Source organism: Mustela putorius, unplaced genomic scaffold (genome assembly GCF_011764305.1).
Source record: "Mustela putorius furo isolate JIRA1106 unplaced genomic scaffold, ASM1176430v1.1 tig00003836_pilon_pilon_pilon, whole genome shotgun sequence".
Lineage (NCBI taxonomy): Eukaryota > Metazoa > Chordata > Mammalia > Carnivora > Mustelidae > Mustela > Mustela putorius.
Genome location: NW_025421989.1, coordinates 9,068,827 through 9,090,446, shown reverse-complemented (window position 1 = coordinate 9,090,446; position 21,620 = coordinate 9,068,827). Strand labels below are relative to the sequence as shown.

Sequence of the window (21,620 nt, the reverse complement as noted above, 5' to 3'; positions counted from 1 at the left end):
GTAGCCAACGACCTATGGGGTTAGAGCTTTGAGACCCAAAGTCTTTCTTCTTCTTCTTCTTCTTCTTCTTTTTTTTTTTTTTTAAAGATTTTATTTATTTATTTGACAGACAGAGATCACAAGTAGGCAGAGAGGCAGGCAGAGAGAGAGGAAGGGAAGCAGGCTCCCCACTGAGCAGAGAGCCCGACGTGGGGCTCGATCCCAGGACCCTGAGATCATGACCCGAGCTGAAGGCAGTGGCTTAACCCACTGAGCCACCCAGGCACCCCAAACTCCTTCTTCTTGAAGTGAAACACCCCAGAGCCCCTCCAGGATCCCAGTGACTAAGGAACTAGGATGAGAGTCAGACCCCAGGCAGTCTTGTCCCCTAGGTCAGAACTCTGTTATTTTTGAACTCTTGATCACACTCTATTGAAATAACAGAAATCCCAGAGCAAAAGGGCTCACAGCCCAGTTAGGATTACATTCATGTTTTCACGTGCCCTATCGCTTTCTAGTTCTTCTCAAGTCTGTACATTCAATTTTTGTATGTTTGCAATAAAAATTTTTTTACAGCATTTTATGTTTGATGAGTCCCTGTATTACCAGATGCATTCTTTTCCATCTGCTGATCTTCTGTCCCCAAGGCCTGCTCTGCAAACCTTTCTGCCCTGGCCCTTTCTCCACCTGTCATGAAGACAATTAGTTTTAAGAACCGGTAGAATGATGTAAATGTGAGAACACCAGAATTTGGCTTTGCTCTTTGTGGGTTGTGTGATCGCAAGCATCTTTTGTCATTTCTTTGTGCCTCATTTCCTCATCTGTAATACTGGGATCATAACACAAGGATTTCCCTCCCAGGGTTGTTGGGAGGCTGAAACGGATATTATCTATCCTTGCCCACAGAGTCCCTGGAGCACAGGAAGCGCTCAGCGCACTCTCGAGTTAAACATCGCACACCTGTTTGCTATGTGTATTTCCGCCTGGCAGGTCAAGACAATCTTGGCCAGATATTGGGTTCTTCAACTGCAATTCTTTTTTCTCCATTGTGTATGGATGTCATTCACATCCTTCTAGGTTTTTTTGTTTTGTTTTGTTTTGTTTTTTTGAGAGGGAAGGGACGGGAGGAGGGGCAGAGGGAGAGAGAGAGAGAGAGAGAATCCCAAGCAAGCTCCACGCCCAGCATGGAGCCCAATGCAGGGCTTGATCTCATGACCCCAAAATCATGACCTGAGCAGAAATCAAGAGTTGGATGCTCAGCCAACTGAGCCCCCCAGGTGCCCCAGGTCCTTCTAATTTTAAATATTGTTTATGAGAAGTTTGATGGCTGCCTGATTGTTCTGCCTTCCTAAGTAATCCATGATTTTCATATGAACTATGCTTATAAGATTGTCTCTGGGGGCACCCTGGGGGCTCAGTGGGTTAAGCGTCTGCCTTTGGCTCAGGCCATGATCTCAGGGTCCTGGGATCGAGCCCCGCATCGGGCTCTCTGCTCAGCGGGGAGCCTGCTTCCCTTCCTCTCTCTCTGCCTGCCTCTCTGTCTGCTTGTGATCTCTCTGTCAAATAAATAAAATAAAATAAAAAAGATCGTCTCTGTACCTCTGGAACTCAGGAATATCATCAAGACATTGAAAGGCCAGGGCCTTTGATTTCCATTAATCTTACCTGGATCTCGGTGGGCCCTTTTGGTCTGCGGCCTTGTCTTTTCTTCAGAACAGGAAAATCATTCTTTTATTATCTCTTTAATTATTCACCTCCCTTTTGTTCTTTTCCTGCTTCCAGAACTCCTGTCCCTTACATATTACTGTCCCTGACCTCGTGTCTTCGTGTATCCTATCTTGTTCTTCCTAAATTCTGCTTCGGCAATTTTTCTCCAGAACTTTTTCATCTTCCCAAACAGAAACTTTATGCCATTAAACAATTCTCCCCCGCCCCAGCCCCTATCACCATTCTATTTTCTGTCTCTATGAATGTGACTATTTTGCATACGTCACAAAAAATATTTTTAATTAATTTTTTTTTTTTTTTTTTTTTAAAGAGAGGAGCACCTGTCTGGCTCAGTCAGTGGAACCTGTGACTCTTGATCTCAGGGTCGGGATTTGAAGCCCCATGTCTGGTGCAGAGTTAACCTAAAAGAAAAAAAGATTAGATACCTCACATTGAGTAGAATCACATAGTATTTGTCTCTTTGTGTCTGGCTGATTTCAATTAGCATAATGTCCTCGAGGTTCACCCACATCCTAGTAGGTGACAGGATTTCCTTTCTTTTTTAGGCTGAGTAATACTCCATCGTAGGGACGGGGCCACACCCTGGTTATACGTTTTCCTGTCGGTGGAGATCTGGGTTGTCGCCATCTCTGAACTACTGTGAATGTTGCTATTCTGAACACCAGTGTCCATGCGTCTGCTCAAGCCCTCGTTTATTTGGGGGGTATACGCAGCTGTGGAATCGCCAGGTCTTAGAATAACTCAGTTCCAATTCGGGAGGAGCCATCACATTGCCTTCCACGGTGACTGCTCCGTGTCACATTCCCAGTGACAATGCAGAAGGATTTTCCTTTTCTCCACGTGCTCGCCAAAACAGTCAGCGCATTTCAGCAATTCTCCCACCTGTGAGGTAAAGGATCTCCAGGAAGGCGTCTCTTTGTCTAATTTGCACAAAGGTATCCTCCGGACTAATGGCAACGTTTTTGGCTGTGGCGTTAATGAACGCTGCCAGCTCTTTCTGCCATCAGCTTCCCAGCTCCGGCCTCTGGCCCATCCCCCAAACACACCGTTCCTCTGAGAGTGTAGAGTGTAGTGTCCAGTCCCACTAAGTTATTCGGCAACCATTTACCGAGGCTCCCCCGGTGGGGGGCAGGGTTCTACAGGGTTGGCCTGCCTATTCTCAAAGGCACGAGTGTGCACCCTGGCAAGGGGGCCCCAGGCAGCCGAGGGAATGCCCCTCAGATGGCTGCCTTCTCCACAGTGGCTTGCTTTCAAGGCAATAAAACCCGGAAAATAGCGTAACTGGGATTTGAACTCACGTCTGTGTGACTCCCCTGACCACAGTTCCCAGGTTCACTGGTCCCTGACGAAACATGACTGTCTCTCTCCTGCATGTGTCAACGGAGGCATTTGGCTTCTTCTCCCAGCTGACTAAGGAGCAGAGCTGGTAGTCTGGTCCTCTGACCACCATTCACGCAGAACGGGAGCAAGCCTCCTAGCAAGTGCCCACAAGATTTAATGTGCCACTGAATGACCGGGGTGCTAAGACTGGTAAACAGACATCTGGTGCTCACAGATTCACAAAAACACATAAATTTCATAGAAAGTTCTGTACTTTTGAAAACAACCAATAAATTGGATTTTCTTCTTCATGACATCCCCGAGTGTTTATGAAAAGAGCCAAGAAATTATAAGCAAAGGCTGATTGAACGATTACTCACAACTAATTTCAAAAGTGAGTGATGAAAACCGTGTCATTCTAAATATACATTCAGTGTGGGATACGGGTGATTTGTTGACATCTTATTTCCCAACTTCTCACTGTGAAAATTTTCAAATATATAGGGAAGTTGAAAACAACAGTGCAGCCACCACCAGACAGCGGTCACCTAAATTCCACAGTGACCCTGTTTTACTGTATTTGCTTTGCTTATCCAGTGACCTGGCTTTACTTTTGCTGAATCTCTTGAAAGCTACAGGTGCTATCACGGATCACGTATCTCCTCAAAACAAGGATGTATTCTTTTTTTTTTTTTTTTAAAGATTTTATTTATTTATTTGACAGAGAGAAATCACAAGTAGTCAGAGAGGCAGGCAGAGAGAGAGAGAGGAGGAAGCAGGCTCCCTGCTGAGCAGAGAGCCCGATGCGGGACTCGATCCCAGGACCCTGAGATCATGACCTGAGCCGAAGGCAGTGGCTTAACCACTGAGCCACCCAGGCGCCCAGAACAAGGATGTATTCTTTATGATCATAATAACTTCTCACACTTAAGGAAGTTAATCATGTCCTCACCACCCTGACGTTTGCTGGGCTGCCCCGGCCCCGCCAAGCACTTCTGGCTTCCGCTGGGTTCTCGCGCTCAGCTCTGCACTTCAGCCAGTCAGCGGGGCTGTTCTGGTCCTGGAGGCTGCCTGGCTATCAGCTGGGGTGTTGGGGGCAACTGAGCCCCGCGTCTCTCCCCACCTAGAAGGCTTGTCTGAGGTTTCCAATGCGCTAGCCACATAGTCTGTAGGCCACAGCCTTCTCGAGGGTCCCAGCTCTCTCCTGGGCCTGCACCCCTGTTTTCCCATTAGCTTCACCTTTTCTTCCTTACCTCAATTAGCCACCATGGCAACACCTTGACTCTGGAAAACAGTTCTGGCTTGCTGGGTGTAGCGTTTTCGGGCAATCTGGGCTTCTAGCTCGTTTTCCTGCCTTTGTCTGCCTCTGTCCTTTTTGGCAGCCCTTCCTGGCCTTCAGCCACGCAGCCACGGGAGGCAGTGCTCCGAAGGACGGCGGCCAACCGCACCTAAGCAACCCCACCAGTGCAGCCGAAGCCCCAGCCTGCGGGCTCTTAAGGCCACCTGCTTCCTCTTAATCTGTGGGGCTCACACTGACTAGGAGAGTAACTGAAACCACCCCCTTTCATCCTTCATTTCCTTCTGCCCAGCCTTCTGGATGTTTCTCTCCCCTCCGCCCACCTGCGCTTCCTGCACTCAGGAGACCCTTCCGGTGGGAGGCAACCTCCACTCCCAGAGCAGGGGAGTTGCTGGTGGAGTCACGTGAGCGGGCCTGGTCAGTCGGCCCTTGTGGCAGATCTCTAGGACTTACTGAGCTCGTGCAAACGGAAGCGTTACACGTCTTCAAAAGCTGCCCATTTGCCCTCCCCCCAGCTCCTGGCAATCACCATTCTGCTTTCTGCTTCTCTGAGCTCGACCGCTGTAGAACCCTCATATAAGTGGAATCATGCCACATTTCTCCTTCTGCGATTGGCTTATTTTGCTTTGCAAAATGTCCACCAGGTTCATCCATGTTTTTGCGGATGGCGGGACTTCTTTTTGATGGCCGAACATTATTCCAGTGTATGCGTATCACATGTAATGATATCTATATAATGCATTATATCTAAAATGCCTACATTGGAATAAATATCTTAATAGATATATATAACGCGTTATACATAGATGTGTAAAATGCATGTTCTGGATGTAGTCATCCGTCAGTGCACACTCAGGTTGCTTCGGCATCTTGGCTGTTGTGAACAGGGCCGCTGGGAACATGAGGGTGCAGATCTCATGACCCATTGAGCCACGGAGAACTAGGAAGAGCCGGACTTGGATTAGCGCCGTGTCTGAAGCCAGCAGCAAAGCGAGGGGCTCCAGCCGCTGAAGGATACGGGGGAGGCTCACCTGGGTCTGCAGCCAGGAGAACGACCCAAACCAGACTCTTCTGGGGCTCTGGATCTGGGTGGGGGGAAACATCGCCTCTGGCTATGGTTAGAAAGGCCACACCTTCCTCCAAATGTGTTTGGTTTTGGTCACTCTTAAAATAATAAGAGTGAACATTTATTAGGGCTTATTATACGTCAGACAGTCTCCTAAAGACATCTATTAACTCATGTATTTCTTCTGAAAGCCATATGGCAGGAGCTGTTGTTTTGTTCCGGGAAGCAAATTCAAGCTCAGAGACTGACTTTGTCTTGGCCAGTAATTTATTTAACACAGGTTTATTTACTGCGGAAGTCTTAGAAGCCAATAGCGCACAGGATAATGTCTCTTAATAAGCCAATAAAGAAAGAACATAGTCCAAACCAACAATAGATTAATCACACCATTGTTCCAGGCAAGGGGAGATGAAAGGAATAAAGTCCAAAGTTAGTCGAGGTGTTCTTTCCTCCAAGCCGGTGGCGGAGCCCGCTCAGCCGGACCGGAGTCCGGACTCCGCCCCGTTGCTAGGGCGCGTTGCCAGGGAACGCGGGCGCTGGAGGCGACTGCAAGAGGGTCGCCTGCCCCGAGTGGCAGGGCTGATGTCGCTGCCGGATACAGTGGCTTGAAATGCCCCAGGGTCTTGGGAGCGTTTCGCAGATCAGCAAAGAGCCGCCTTGTCCAGATCCAGCTCCGGCGGGCCCCTCCGTGCTTCTCAGTGACCACGGGTTGCGGGGACGCCATCCCGTCTCAGCTGACTTCACTTTTCCAGCAAAACAACTTTACTCATGAAAACAACTCCATTTTGGTCATACACAAGTGGATTTGAAATCCTATCAAACCAATGTACACAGCTGTGTGTGTGTGTGTGTGTTTTAAGTAATCTCTGCACGCGAGGTGGGACCCGAACTCACAACCCCCGCACGCTCTACGCACTGAACAAATCCGCGCCCCCCCCCCCCCCCCCCCCGCCCACAAGAGCTGTTTTATCCTCGTCTTACAGATAAGAAAACCGAGGCCCATACATATGAGCGCCTCACCCAAAAGTCACAGCTGGGACACGGCAGGGCTGGGGAAAAAGAGGAAGATGGATTTGTCACTCTATTAGCCAGAAAAGTGTTTCTAACTAAAAAATAACTTCTAAAGTCGAAAAAAACAAACACCTAAGTGCAAAAAGATTTCTTTTGTTAATGAAAACTTTTACAGTAATAAAAGCCCTAGTTTATTTATAAAAGCAAGGCCCTGTAGGAAAACTTTTCTTACTAAAGCTCGTGATAAAGAGCGGCAGTAAAAATACTTGCCTGCGAAAATAATTCTATGTATCATTAAATCTGAAAATTAAAAAAAAATCATTTATAGCTCAGCAACCACGGATTTGTCCCAGGAGAGTCATATTCAGCATTGAATTATGAGTCTCTCGTTCCCAGTGCTACTTGGTGGGGCATGCCATTCCAGTGATAGTTCAAAGCAGCTAAAATTAGAGAATTAGCATAAAGCCAGGACCTAAAGGGCTATTTGGAGCCCAGGGTTTATTACTTTTATTCATTCAATAGCAAACATTTAACGAGTACCTGCTCTTTGCCAGGGGTATTCTGCGCTTGAGAATAAATAGAAATAAAACTCATCTCTGCCCTCAAGGAACGCAGAGTCTTTTTGTTGAACTAGAGAACTAGACCCACCATGGTACTGCTGAAGGGTGAAGGTCGGAATTGCCTGGGGGGGTTCCGGTGGGTCAGCAGAGTGGGGCTTACAGCAGCTCAGTGTTGAAGTACAGATAGAGAGATTGAGACTTGGGGAGGTTCAGAATTTCCCAAGGGAATGTAAATTACAGCTTCAAGACCCAGAACTGGAAGCCAGGATTGGAGCCGAAGTGGGGACGAATCTCTAATACTGCGGGCCACCAACTCACTGTCACGTGACCGGTGGTGTTGACCTGCTCCGATCTGTTTCTCTAACATCACCTGTGTGAATGATTGGATTCTGGCCATTATGGATGGATTAGTCATTGATTACCATGGTTTCAAGGTGACGTTTAGAGCAGTGGTTCCCAAAGTGTGGTCCCTGGACCAGGCAACATCAGCCTCACCTGAGAACTTGTTAGGAATGCAAAGTCCCTATCCCCACCAGGACTCACGGAATTTGGAGTCCTGGGTCCTGGGCCCAGCTAGATACTTGCTACTTCCTGTATTGGCTGGTGGATCAAAAAAATCTGCATCACCTGGGAACTTGTTAGAAATGCAGACCCTCAGCCTTACCTCAGGCCTCCTAAGCCATTTTCTGTATCTTAGCAAATGCCCAGGTGATTTACATGTACGTTAAAACTTATGTCAATACATAAAGAAGGTCTTTGGCATTTCAGTTCACTCTAAAAAAAAAAAAAAAGGCATTGGGGCGCCTGGGTGGCTCAGTGGGTTAAGCCTCTGTCTACTTTCGCTCAGGTCATGATCTCAGGGTCCTGGGATTGAGCCCCACATCGGGCTCTCTGCTCAGCAGGGAGCCTCCTCCCCCCACCTCTGCCTGCCTCTCTGCCTACTTGTGGTCTTTCTCTCTGTCAAATAAATAAATAAAATCTTTTTAAAAAGGCATTTATTTATCTTTTCTTTTTAAGAAATACCTACACCCAGTGTGGGGTTCGAACTCACGATCCCAAGATCAAGAGTCACATGCTCCCCCACTGAGGTGACCAGGCGCCCTAAAAAAAAAAACTTTACAATGGAGCGTGCTATACTCCGGGTACAGTTCAAAGCACCGGGAATACAAATATGAGTAAGATGCAGGTATTTCCCTAAGCAAAACAGATTAAAAAATGAAAGCTAAAAAAAAAAAATAATAATACTGTGTGAGTAATGCGGGGAGTTTGACTCTTGAGTAGGGTTAGAGGGCCAATCACAGAGGGCTGTCCGGGGAGGTGACCTCTGAGGTGTGATTTGAAAAACAAATAGGACTTCATTAGTTGGATAAAGCAGAGAAAGGACTTCAAGTTGGAGAGTTATTTTCCTTAGAAAAAGGTCACTTCAAATGATAATTACGAATTCAAGAAGTATTTTTCAAAAATCAATCATTATTATACTCTCATCTGTACTTATTCCCTGTGTTTTCCCAGGCACCTGTGACCTCTACTCTGCCTTCTGTTCTGTATTCTCAAAGACAGATAAAAATGTCTTCCTGAATTTAGTTATTTTTTCCATTATGCTATTTTATTTAAGATACATTTAAGGATGATTTAGTGATATTTTTACATGATTAAATGTTATAATTATAATGTCTTATTTCATATCCATTTGCCTTTAACAGTATAAATACTGTATAATAGAAAAATAATTCTAAAATATAGAGTCATCCTTCACTCATAACAACATGAATGGGAGACATATACAGCCTTGGTTTCAAGAATAAAAATTTTTTTCCTTTCGAAGTGCAATTTACTCCCAGGAATGTAATTCTTATTTAATGAACCTGAAAATAAATGATAGTTTCACCCCACCACACAGTAGAGAATGCAGTTGACATACATTGCTCTATTTCCCCGACTCCATCAACTGTGTGGTTATAGAAGGGATCGACTTAATAGCAATAAACCATAGCTTGGCTGTTCTCACGCCTATCTAGTAATTCAGGACTTTTTTTTCCTGTTAACGTCTTATCCAGTTTCTCCTGGGACATCTTGATGGTACTGCACATGAGTTGACCAACAGTTCTTCCCAGAACGTGGGACATTTGCCATGTTCTTCAGCTTTAGTTCATCCTTGTTGTGATCTGCACACCTATAAGCGGGTGGGGAGAGCCTCAGTTTTTCCCCAAGCCACTTCACCACAATGGAATCTGTGTCATGGCCAAGGGTGTTCCCTCCAAAGATTTCCAAGCAGACCGGAGGCAGAATGTGTGTAAGTTAGAAGCGATACAAATCGCCATCCCCAACCTGTCCACACTTGGCCATCTAAGCCTCGACATATGCTGCTTGTCTCACAGGATCCGGTCAGCGATCTGATGTTGAGGAAATGGTCTACATCTATGGGGAAGAGTAAAAGTGGATTCCTACTTGACTCATAGAAAAAAGTGGATTTCGGATGGATTAAAGACCTATATAGGAATGGCGGAACTATAAAGTAAAGAGAAGAGGAGGCATACATCATATGGTCAAAGATTGGTGGACTTGATTATTTCCAAACTAAGGCTTTCTGTTTTCGAAAGGAAACTATGGACAAAGATTACAAGTGATGGATTGGGAAAAGATACTTGCAATGTCCCAAGCCAATGAGTGCATCATATAGAAATACATAAAAAACATCTGTAAATCAACATTGAAAAATAGAAAACTTAACTGAAAATTGGGCAAAGGACATAAAAGGAAATTAAAGGAAAAAGAACCCCAATGGTCAATGACCACATGAAGAAAAGGTGAAACCCTTTATCAATCCCAGAATGCCAATTAAAATAACAAAGAAATAGAAATCCATCAAATAGGCAAAGTCAGAAAGCAGGATAGTGCACACTGTGGGTGGGATGTATCAGTCAAAACTCTGTGGGAGTATAGACAGGTGCCATCATTTTGGTCACATTAACTTTCCCTTGTGATCCAGTATACGTGTGTGTGTGTGTGTGTGTGTGTGTGTGTGTGTGTGTGTCTTGTTGCTCCTGTCTCAGAAATCCGGGGAGCACTAAGTCCGATTCAACAAAAGTCTGATTCAATGACATAGCTTTATATAGCTCTGGAAAATCAAGGGAGAGGAAAAAGGGTCACAGAATCTAGAAGGAAATGAGCCCTGTTTTATATTTGTCTCTGTTGGAACCCACATGGAGGAAGCAGCATCCTTTCAGGGCACTCTGGCCAGGACTTCCAAGTGGGACATGGTGGGGTGTTGAACCTGAATGAGTGGAGTCCACCTCCAGCTGAACCACTTAGGACCAAGCAACCTTGCTTGACTCATCCCCCTTCTCATAAATACTTGAGAAGGCATGGTTATGCTGGTTAAAGTTTGGCATCTTTAATAATCCCTCTGCTGGTTGAATTATGTGATCTAACCTGATCTTGAAGTCATAACTTGACTCTAAAATGAGTGTGGTGAAAAAAGTCATATTGCCACAGGAAGGTCACCTATGGTCTTAGCGCTAATAACATTCTGACCTGCACAGGTCAGTACATCATAATTATTGGCATTTGCAGCCAGAGCAACTTGGCCTATTAACAGGGAAATATGTCTAGAGAATGGGCCTGGGCCAGGGCAGAGAAAGCTGAAGGCTGCGGGGTCCTGAAGGTCTTTCAAGTCTATGTTTCAAGTGGCTACACTATTTCTTCTGTCCAGAGGAGTATTTCATCTGTCGAGTTTGTAGCTGAGGGAAAAGCCTTAGAGGGCGTGGTGGACAGACCCTAAAGTGATCCCCCACAATTCCCACTTCCTAGTATTTACAGCCCAAGCAGTCCTCACCTCTTGAGTGTGGGCAGAACCTGTGGCATGCTTCTAAGTGACAGAGTGTGGCAACTGTGATATAATATTGGAGATGCACTTACGGTCCCAACTCAGTCTTTTTTTTCTTTTTTTAAATTTTGCTCTTAAGTAATCTCTATACCCAACGTGGGGCTCAAACCCACAACCCCGAGACTGAGTCTCATGCCCTACCGAATGAGAAAGCCAGGCGTCCCCAACTCAGTTAACTTTGAATTAATCAAAAGGGACATTATCCTAAGTGGGCTGACTTAATCAGGTGAAACCCATAAAAGAGAGACTGGACCTTCCCTGAGGTCAGAGCTTCTCCTTGTGGCCTTGATAAAATAAGAAGTCATGTTGGAGATGCCCCTGTAGCAAGGAACCGTGGACAGGCTCTGTGACCCGTGGGCAGACTCCAGACTCCAGCAGCAAAATACCAGGGCTACTCTCTAGTCATATAGCTGCAAGAAATTGAATTTGAATTCCAAGCAGACTCATCCCCAGCTGAGACTTCAATGAGACTGCAGCCTAGCCAAAACCTTGGTTTTAACTTTGTGACACCTTGAGCAAATGACCCAGGTAAGTTGTGCCCAGACTCCAGAGCTCTAGAAACTGTGAGAAAATAAATGCACCATTAAGTTTGTGTTCACTCATTAAACAGCAACATAAAACTTGGGACGCCTGGGTGGCTCAGTTGGTTAAGCAGCTGCCTTCGGCTCAGGTCATGATCCCAGGGTCCTGGGATCCCACATCGGGCTCCTTGCTCAGCAGGGAGCCTGCTTCTCCTTCTGCCTCTGCTTGCCATTCTGTCTGCCTGTGCTCACTCTCTCCCCCTCTCTCTCTCTGATAAATAAATAAAATCTTAAAAAAAAAAATACAGAGGGGCGGGCTGGGGGGGTGGGGGGAGATTAGGAGGGGAAAGTAAAGGGAAGAAATAATAGATAGTGGCGATTAAATTTAAATTGTCTTTCACCAAACTCTGGGCTCACATCTTCCTTTATTCCTATCCCTATGTATATTTTAGACCGCAGAATGTGCTGGTTACATCTGAGTGGGCTTGGGTGAGGCTTGGAGCCCCACCAAGAAGGAAGCGGGGCCCAAGAACTGGTAGAGAGATCAGGAAAAGCAGAGGAAAGTTCCAGCTCTGGGCTAAGGGCTGGTATGGAGTCAGACTGTGTTGGGAAGGACACCTTTTAGGGAACAGACTGCTCATGCTGGCTATTAAGTCAATATTTGCCACACTTCCTATGCCCCAGTGCAGCTGTCAGTCATTCACTGTGCACTCAACAGCTGATTTTCAGATCTTAGGGAAGAACTATTTATCCATGCAAATCACACATCAGCATCCTTGAAGGCACCCAAAGGCTAAGAACAAGTGTGCATGTGTCTGTGTGTGTATTTGAATTATTCAGGGGGTACTCAGTTGTCTTTTGACCTGGGACTTAGGAAAGGGTTTGGATAAGTCAGAGCCCATGTTTAATGAGGGAGGGTCTTTATCTGCTACTGTCTCTAATGCATATAACATTTAAATATCTTTAGCGGGGCCTGTGTGAAATGGGGGTCATGTACCAACTGATCAGAGCTGGCTCCTTCGTTCCAAACCTAGACAACGTCTTGACTTATTTATAGTTCCTTCCTCAGCAGACTATCAATTTTCCCTCTTAAAACTTACTGAAATTTGTCATTATTCTGTTTATTTTACTCTTCTTTGCTTGCCCCCTAGACCTGCACTTGCCCACTAGACCTCCGTGTGCCACTAGCCACAGGTGGGTTTTAAATTTAAATGAATTAAAGTGCATTGACTTCAAGATTCTGTTGCTTCATCATTCTGGCCGCACTGAACATCCACAATAGCCACGTATGACTATTGGCTACAATATTGTGCATCACAGATTTGGAAAATGTCCATGATAGCAGGAAATCTTATTGGACAGTGCTAAACACTACCTGTTCAGCTATTTTCACCACTGGCTTCAGACTCTTTAAACATTAGTGTCCAGGCAGTCCTCATTCTGCATGGGTCTGATATGCATGAATTTCAGTTACCATGGTTTTATGAAATACCCATCCCCCAACAACATGGTTTAAACCTCAGTTACCATGGTATGCTAACTGTGAATCATTGCACAAAGTCCAAACTTCGTGATTACCTCTTCAATCCAAAAATCACTGTATAAATAAAAGAGGTGCCTGATGATCAGTGACCAATTGTATCACTTCTTCGAACGTCCATTGGTATGGGCTGCCAAGCTTCTGCTATTCAGCTCAGGCACAGACAGCAAAGGATGTAGTTGTGCTGTCTTCTTTTTCCCCCTACCGAATGATAAAGCCACATAACATTTAGTAAAAATGGATGATTGAAAGAGGGAACAGGCCAACAAAGATGAAAGTGCAGTAGAGAAACAAAACATGATGATGCTGGAAGTGAAATAAGAGAGAATGTAAGTGGAATGATAGACAAAGTCGCTGATTATGGGAATGCAAACACAGCCTTCCTTGGAGACTGGACGTAGGCAGCCAGAGGAAGGCAGTGAAAGCAAGGGGGGTGGCTGTGATGAAAAGGGCGAAGCTGTCCCAGAGGAAGTAACACCGAAAAAGAAACCCACCTACATTAAAGGAACTCTTGGAGACATTTCACAACATTGGAAGCATGAACGATAAAATACGCGAAGCTGATCCAAATTTAGAAAGCAGTATGACAATTTGCCAAAGCATAGAAAAGATGCTCCTTCCAGATTATAAGCTAAATGGTGAAAAAAAGAAGACAAACACTGTTCACACTACCCTCTATGAGGCTTTACCAAAAAGGCCCACTTTAATTCTCACAGTTTCTAATGTTTTAAATCACTGTGTACCAAATAAGTATCCGTTTTACTCTATTTTTTTCATGTCCCTATATATTTAAAATTGACAGTAAGATAGTGATGTTTTCACAGAAATCTTTATAGGTCATGGAACAATTGTAATTTTTTTCTCACTGTCTATTAAGACCATTTTGCACATTTCTGGCTGGCTTGGTTCTCTTTGAGGGCCTGCGATCTCATGCAAAGTGAAAACTGCCTGCAATGCTCACTTACTCTGAGCCCCTCCTTTCTTGAGGAATGGCCCATTCTAGAATGGGTGCTCCATTTTTGGCAAGGACCATGTCAATCATTCACCATCACGTCCCACCTCCAGCACCTAGCAGTGTTTGCCCAGATTAGGAATGAATGAACGGACTCATCTTGACTCTTTAAGTGGGTGACAGAAAGGAGAATTGGATCGTTCAGTGAAAGGACAAGACATGCAAAAGGTACTAATCAGAGTGAAAACAAATACATTACTTGGTTGGGGGTTAGCAAGAAGGCTCAGCTTCTCAAATCCCACATACCTCCACTGCCAAAGCTAATTCCCCTAAAGTTGTGAATGACAATGCCGCAAACAAAATTTTGGTCCAGGCTGTGGAGTAGAAAATGAGAATTAATAGGGAGAATGAAAAAACCCCAAAGAAACCCACAAACAACTCAATGCTTTGAGGTGAATGTGTAACAGAAAATCGAGATGCCATCATAAATACAGAGGTAAGATTGGACAAAGTTTAGCTGAAGGCAGGAGGTTAATTTCAAATTGAATGGCAAAATAAGCTACGTGGGATAAGTGGCTATCTACTTATTTCAGTGACCCAGGATTTAATTCATTCCATTATTTTCTGCAGCAGAAACACTTGATAAAGATATGGATTTCCTATGTATAGGCTTTGAAATTAAAACGTGAGTTGGGTAGGCCAGAGAACAGGGAGATAATGAAAAAGTATCCAGCTTAGTGATGTTCAAGATCTTATGAATAAAAATTCAGTACAAAAGGTTAGATGCCAACTCTGAGCTTTCAAAGCAGGGAAGCTATCTCTGCAATGTTAACTTTAAAGGAAGATTTAGGAATGTTATACAGAGAATGTTTTATCATAATTTTTGGACTGCCACAGGGGAAACAAGCTCTGGAATCCATAAAACCAAACTGAAAACTAGTCTTACGCTCCCACCCACCCACACAGAGCCCCTCAGACATCTCCCACCCCTAAGCACCCCTCCACCCCCCAAAATGTGGAGACAAAGTCAGGTTAGAGAGAAACAATGTAATATATGTACTTTGATCCTTATAAAGATTTCTAAATGTTTGTTTAAAGATAAGGAATCATGCAAACAGAGCCAATATGCTCATTTTCCAGTTTAAAAATCAGTTAACACAATTATGAATGGTAAACAAAAGAGAGTGGATTTCTCCCATTGCCAAACCAAGAGTAATCCAGGAGAAATAAATTAGAGTAATACCTAGAGTAGCTCAGAAGTATCATTCAGAGAGTAACTGGCATTTGGAAATACATGAAAAAGGAACATAAATGAAGACTGTCTTTCTTAAGATAGATCATCATGGAAGATGAAATTCTTAGCAAAAGGAATTGATCCTTTGCAGTGTTGCTGTACTGGTCATTCCAGTATTTGTTGGTCTTTCTTTTCTGGAAAGTAATTTATTTTGCGATTAGACTGATTGCAGTTGGGCCCAAGGGGTCTGTGTTAATTTCAGTGTCTGAAGCAATTGCACTAGTTGTTGGATGTTACTAGAAGCCTAAGGCTGTGGGGTTCATCTTCCTCATTTCATCTTATTCTTTCCATGTCTATCGTTCCCCTTCTGGCCAATCCACTTACATAAAGTATGCTGGATATGGGGATGCAGCTAGAAGGGCACTTGCAGTCAGAACAACTCTGAGTCAAAGGTTAAACTCACGAACCCAGACAATAATATATACATACATATATATGTGAAGTTGAAAGAAGGTGCCCTAACTTGTTGACAAGGACCGTCTTTGGGGGTTGGGTTTATAGGAATTTTCACTTCCTTCTCTAATATCAAGGAAATACTTGATAACATTAAGAAATTATTGATTTTTAGAGGTGTGAAAATGGCATTGTGGTTATGTTTAAAAGTCACCTGTAAGAAGTTCTTACGAAATGAGTTGGTGTGTGAGAAGTACACACGATTCATTATATGACTGTGTCTGCTTTTGTGTATGTTTCAAACCTCAGAATAAAAGATTAATAGTGACACACTTGGAAAACCAGGCTGAGGACTTCAGTATAAAGGACCACAGGTACAGGGGCATCTGGGTGGCGCAGTCTAACCGACCCCTGGTTTTGGCTCAGGTCATGATCTCAGGGTTCTGGGATAGAGCCCCATGATGGGCTCTGTGCTCAGTGGGGAGTCTGCTTTTCTCTCCCTCTGCCCCTCCCGCCACCCATGCGTGCTCTCGCCCCTTTCTGAAATAAATAAATCTTAAAAAAAAAAAAAAAAGGACCTGGAGTTAGAAGGAAATTTTATTCTCTAGTTCAGTGGTCTCCTAACTTGTGTGAATGCGACCCTACCTGTGACAAGATTTTTGCATACATGCACCAGGCATATGCTTATTAATTGATTTATTTATTTAAAATGATGTACATATACCACCATACTATTATGCCATTATAAAACATACACAAACATAAAAAAGGCTAGATAAAAATAAACACAAGGATCATTCGAACATGTTCTTCCTGCACTCTAGTGGACCTGGACCCCACTCAGGAGCCCCTTGTGTAGTGAATTGGGTGGATGGGTGGGGGCTTGAGGTTTTCAAAGTACTAAAGAGTTTGTAAGAAACAGAAATGGACCAGAGCACCCATAGGTAATGGGAGATGATCTGGAAAGACCCAGAGCTGCTTCACAGAGGCCTCGCAAAGAACTGGAATGGACTGAAAGCTGTTCTAACTGGAAAGGATTTGAACAAGGATCACCGCTTCCTTGTATGCTCCTTTTAGACACATGCAACATACAGAATGTGTCCTGCCCGTACAGGCAGGAGACAATATGCAGATAAAGCAAACACCCCCCCCCCCCATCAGCTTGGGCGATATATTTGACGTAATGACTATGACGAAATTATCATCTTAACATTAAGTATTTACTCTGCTGGGTAATGCAGTAAAACTTTCACACACGCGATTGTACTTAAAAGTCATGACAATCCTATGGAAAGAGATTTTCGTTTTCCTCTAAGGAAATCGAGATTTAGAAAACACAGATTAACTTTCCCAAGATGAAAGGGGTAGAAAATGGCAGAGTCCAAATGTAAATCAAGAAGGTTCTGACCCCAGGCCCCATGTCCTTAACGATTAAACCATATTGCCTCCATAGGGAATTAACAAGTGTCCAAACCATAAGATTGTTGTGATGGTTAAATATATGTGATATGTTCAGCACATTGTCTGACAAAGAACACACATCCTATTAATGTTAGCATTTTAGTACACAGAATATTTACCAAAAGTTTCCACAGTAAACACCATTAATATTGATCAATATCAAACACCAATATTTATAATTATAAGAAAATAATGTTGTATTATTTAAACATTATTTATAATAACACACACCTAAACTCCTTTTGTTTGCTACCATCTAGAAATATGTGTGACTTTTGGGATGGAGTCTCTATGAAACGACTGATGAGAAGAGATAGCGACTACAGACTGTTACGCCTTCTGCCCAGTAGGCTACAAAAATGAAGTATTTGCACCTGGCATACTCCTGTCATCTTTTAAGGAGCCGTCTACACAAACAGGAGTAGGTGGAGCTTGAGCACTAAATGACCCATTAAGTACATATGTACATTTCAATTTTATTTGACTGTTGCGGCTTGCGTCCTTTTGCTTTGACCCAAAGATACATTTGTAGACAGAGGACAGTTCTGAAAACTTCTTTACATTCTATCAGTTTCCCCAAAAGTGGTCAAATTTACCACTTGTTTGTTTGTTTGTTTGTTTGTTTTTACCCCCCAGCTTTCCTATTTCTATCTACTGATGCAAATGAGAACTTCTCCTAAACACTTTCTTGATCGTGGCTTCTGTAATAGAGGAGCCATCTCTCCCTGATTTTCTGAAACATTCCAGATTTGAAACTGTCCCGATGTTAGGCTGGGGTTCCAAATTTGGTTGGAAACATTGGCCCCTGTCGAGGTGATGCACGGAGCTCTAGGTGGGGCGCTGTGCCTCACAGGCTAGCGTCCCGTCCGCTTTGTGGGACTGGATCTGCATGGACTCCGATGATCACTGATTGTTGCTTTTGGTAATTTTGCAAATACTTCACTAAATGTTCTGTCACTCTTAATGGAATTCTAAGTTTTGCGGTTGAGTTGGGGTGGGAAGGAAGATGACGTCTTTGGTTTATAGATTTTGACATTAAATCAAAGGAGATCTTTCTTTTCATCAAAAATTTAAATTTGATATTATTGATTCCTTTCATTTTATGTAACTAGATAATCTCTAACTCTAGGTATTACCTAGGAACCTGCCCATCGTTAGCTCTCTTCTCCTATTTGGGAAGTATTTTAATTATAGAAACAACGTGATGAGCGTTTGTAGGGACACCATAGAATCCACCCCCATCCCGTTTCGAGTCTAAACGGCATAAGCCGAAATTAAATTTCATGTACGATTCTTGGAAGAAAGCATCAGATAACCAAACATTAGGAGCAAACAATTCAAATTAATTATATATATTCTCTATTAATTCATAATAGCTTCTTGGATTTTAAACATCTTCTTTGCTATTGCCAATGCTTAAAAATCGTAATTTTAAAATGTAAGTACTGTTTTATATACACTGTGATTTCTTTTTCTTTCTCTCTTTCTGTTTTAACTTCTAAGTATGAATGATATGGTCTCCAAGTGTCCGCTTGGAGGGAGAGGGGATAGGATTCATTGTTTTGCTCTAACACGGTAAAATTTAAAACTTCACATGATTTAACTGGAGTTTCAACTATATGAAAAATAGCCAAATGTCATCACTTGGTTGGATATTTCTTTTTCGTGTATATATACGTATAATATAAACAGAATACATCTGATTAGTACATTTCAACATTTCATCAGTGTGACTTTTATCTCCTATTTTATATAAAATAACAAAATATACAGAGAGAAGAAAGGAGACATCTGTTCATCATACACATAAAGTAAATAAACGTTCACGTATGGCTTTGCAAAGGTAGATTATGATGTGACTTTCATACTTTATTTATTTAAAAGCATCTTGAGAGAACGCGTTAGTGTGCTTACGAGGGCGGCCATGGTGGTTGAATGTCGCGCCGAGAGTCCAACATTAGGATCCCCACTCGTCTTTCCCGTGGCTGCCTCTGCAGCTTTCAGGAGACAAATGTAGTTTATGACCACTTCGTTGATCTTCGCTACGATTTCCTGCCGCTGTGTTTCCGAGTTCACGACTTTAACTAATCGCATGCAAGCTTCCGTTAGGCAACAGAGCACTTGAAAGCTGGAAGTCATGGCTAGGAGCATCTCCTCTGGGCTCTTCTCGGCCATCGCCAGTTTCCTACAGGCACTTCCCAACTGTCTGGATTCGATGGACAACAGTTGCTTGTACTGAGAAAGCGTAAGGTCATATGCTTCCGGGCGTGACTCCTCTCTCTTCCCCTTTGTCGCCCTGACTAGGCAGAGCAGCTCATTGGCATCGTTTTGGGCTGCGAGGAACCCATCAGGCATGGCGTACGTGCTCTCTTTTAGGGCACTGATTCTTGCAATCCGGGCATCGAAGGCCAGGTTGCTCAAGTCCGCATCCTCTGGGCCAGGCAGGTCTTCCGCGCAGACCTTCAGCGCTGACGCTCTGCGAAGCTCCTCTCCTTGCTTCCGAATCCCAACAGCCAGAGGCGGACTGATGGGTTCTGGCATGGCTTGAGTCATCTGTGGTCGAAAGAGGCAAGAGACCTGGCGGGTGGCCTCTCCCTCCTCTTCATCCTCATCACCCTCTTCATCCTGCCCTCGGTTCAGGAAGCAGTAGCTGAAAGGTCCCCGGCATCTCCAGTTGCTGCCTTCCAGCTTGAGCAAGGGTAATGTCCTATACAGCTTGGAGTCTTTGTGAGCCACCGGGGACCTTTTGTGACCTTTCCCTTCGGAGCTAAAGAACATCGAGCTTTGGGAAAAGCTTTTGGTGAGCTTCTTCCCCAGGGGGAGTTCTGCTCGCCTTTCCGAACTGGCCTCCTGTGCTTCCGTGATACCCGGACACTTTAAGCTGACCGCACCCTTGGTTCTCTCCCGGGAGGTCTCCAAACCTACAGATCCCAAGAGGATACTGCTGCTACATCCCAGAGCCCTCTGGCTGGGGGGTGTTCCGAGGCTCCCCCCTCTCAGATCCAGTGGCCGCCAGTTCACAGCCTCTCCATATGCCAGATTTGCTTGGGAGAAATCATTAGGGTCTTGATTTGCATTTGGCACCTTTGATTCCGAGTGAAGGTTTGATGGTAGCAGGATGAGATCAGCTTCAGGATGTTGAGACCAAGCTGAAGGCGCGCCTCCTCGTCTCTCCTTCCCAGGCTCTGTCAAAGCTACACTAGGGGTAGCAGAGAAACAGAGAGAATCATTAAGCATCGCATGGGTGGTCATTTTCCCTCAATCTCTATGTGCTGTTTGTCACTTTCCAAGGATGGACTCTAGAAGGGCCGCGTTTGTCAGGGTCGGCCCCCTTTTCAATGGCTGCCTCCTGAGATCTCATCAGATTTCCATTTCAAAACATTTCAAGAAAGACAGGGAATCTGTTATCTCTGAAACCACGGATTTCTTTGGAATCACAATCGTTTTTGGAGACCATGGCGTTTCATGACTTGCCTTGTCCCCCACATTTATCTATCGGCATTTAGACATGTAATTAGAAAACACACGCCCTAGATCTCGACTGTGCAAACATATTTAGGACACTGAAGTTTCATTCCAAGAGAGTTAGGTTAATGCTGGCATCAGTTATCTTTTTCTTTTTTTCCCCCAAGGAGGTCTAACTTAATGAATGCAAAGTAAATAAGGTCAGCTTTTCAAGAGAACCCCGCTAGGTCTGTCTGGTACTGGATTTGAAGCAGAGACCCTGGGCAAGTTGCCCAACTTCTCTCAAAAAAGTTGTCACATGAATTTAAGTTAAAAAAAAAAAAAGTTGTCATGTGAAGAAAATATTCCCTCCTCACAGAATTTTTGTGAGAAGAGGGACGCCAGGGGAAAGCTCTTCGTAAACCATGAAAGAGTAAACAGCATGCCCGAACTGGAGGTCAAGATGCTAGTGGAATCATGAGTTAAGGAACATTCATAGACGGGTTTCCCGAGGCGGGTGGTGCCAACGGTGGGTCTGCGAAAGGAGATCATCTTAAAATGGCAGGAACGGAGAACCAAGGCAAGCTCTCCCTACCATCTACTGACCTAGGACGGAAGAGACCATTGCTGACACACTTTGATATTTGAGAGTGTGAAAGAACATTGGTTTTTGCCACGTGATGGCTGGCCAAGTAGATTGGTGAGAGGACCATGTGCCCACTGGGTGGCAGAATGGTGAAGGTGGGCGCAGAAGGTGGCTGTGTTCTTGTTTCTACCTGTGCCCCTATTTTATTCTTTGGGGGAAAATGTAGCAGCTCGTCATGCGTACCCCTGGAGCCTTCCTGACCCCGAGGTGTGCCAGATACTTTAGGACACGTGTCTAAGAAAGTCTTACAGAGTAGGTTGGCATAGTAAGTATTAGTGAAGGGCAAATGATCTTCCCTAACCCCTTCGACCTCCCCACTACCCTGCTCTATTAACCTGCCTTGCCCCTCAATAATGAAATGGCAAAACCAGAAATTCGAAGTCTTGAGAGGGCTATCAGACTCTTGGGGCTCTACATCATACTGTCTCATAACCAAAAGTCCTGCTGAGTGCTGCTAAAAATCCCCATTTAGAATTTAGAAAAAAAAAAATGTATTACTCCCCCACAGTTTGGAAGCAGGCA

The 21,620-nt window shown here is 44.2% G+C and overlaps 1 protein-coding gene across 2 annotated transcripts in view; it reads right to left on the bottom strand.

Annotated features, from left to right (window-relative positions):
- Window positions 1-16,132: 16,132 nt before the first annotated feature.
- Window positions 16,133-21,620, bottom strand: part of FRMPD4 (FERM and PDZ domain containing 4) — a 539,182-nt gene continuing 533,694 nt past the window's right edge. Inside the window, exon 17 of one of the 2 annotated variants that reach the window (XM_004758833.3) lies at window positions 16,133-20,202. In XM_004758833.3, the coding sequence (XP_004758890.1) occupies window positions 18,878-20,202 (1,325 nt within the window). In that variant the 3' untranslated portion in view covers window positions 16,133-18,877. Of the gene's footprint in view, window positions 20,208-21,620 lie in introns of both variants that reach the window. The other variant, XM_045089289.1, reaches the window with a different exon arrangement.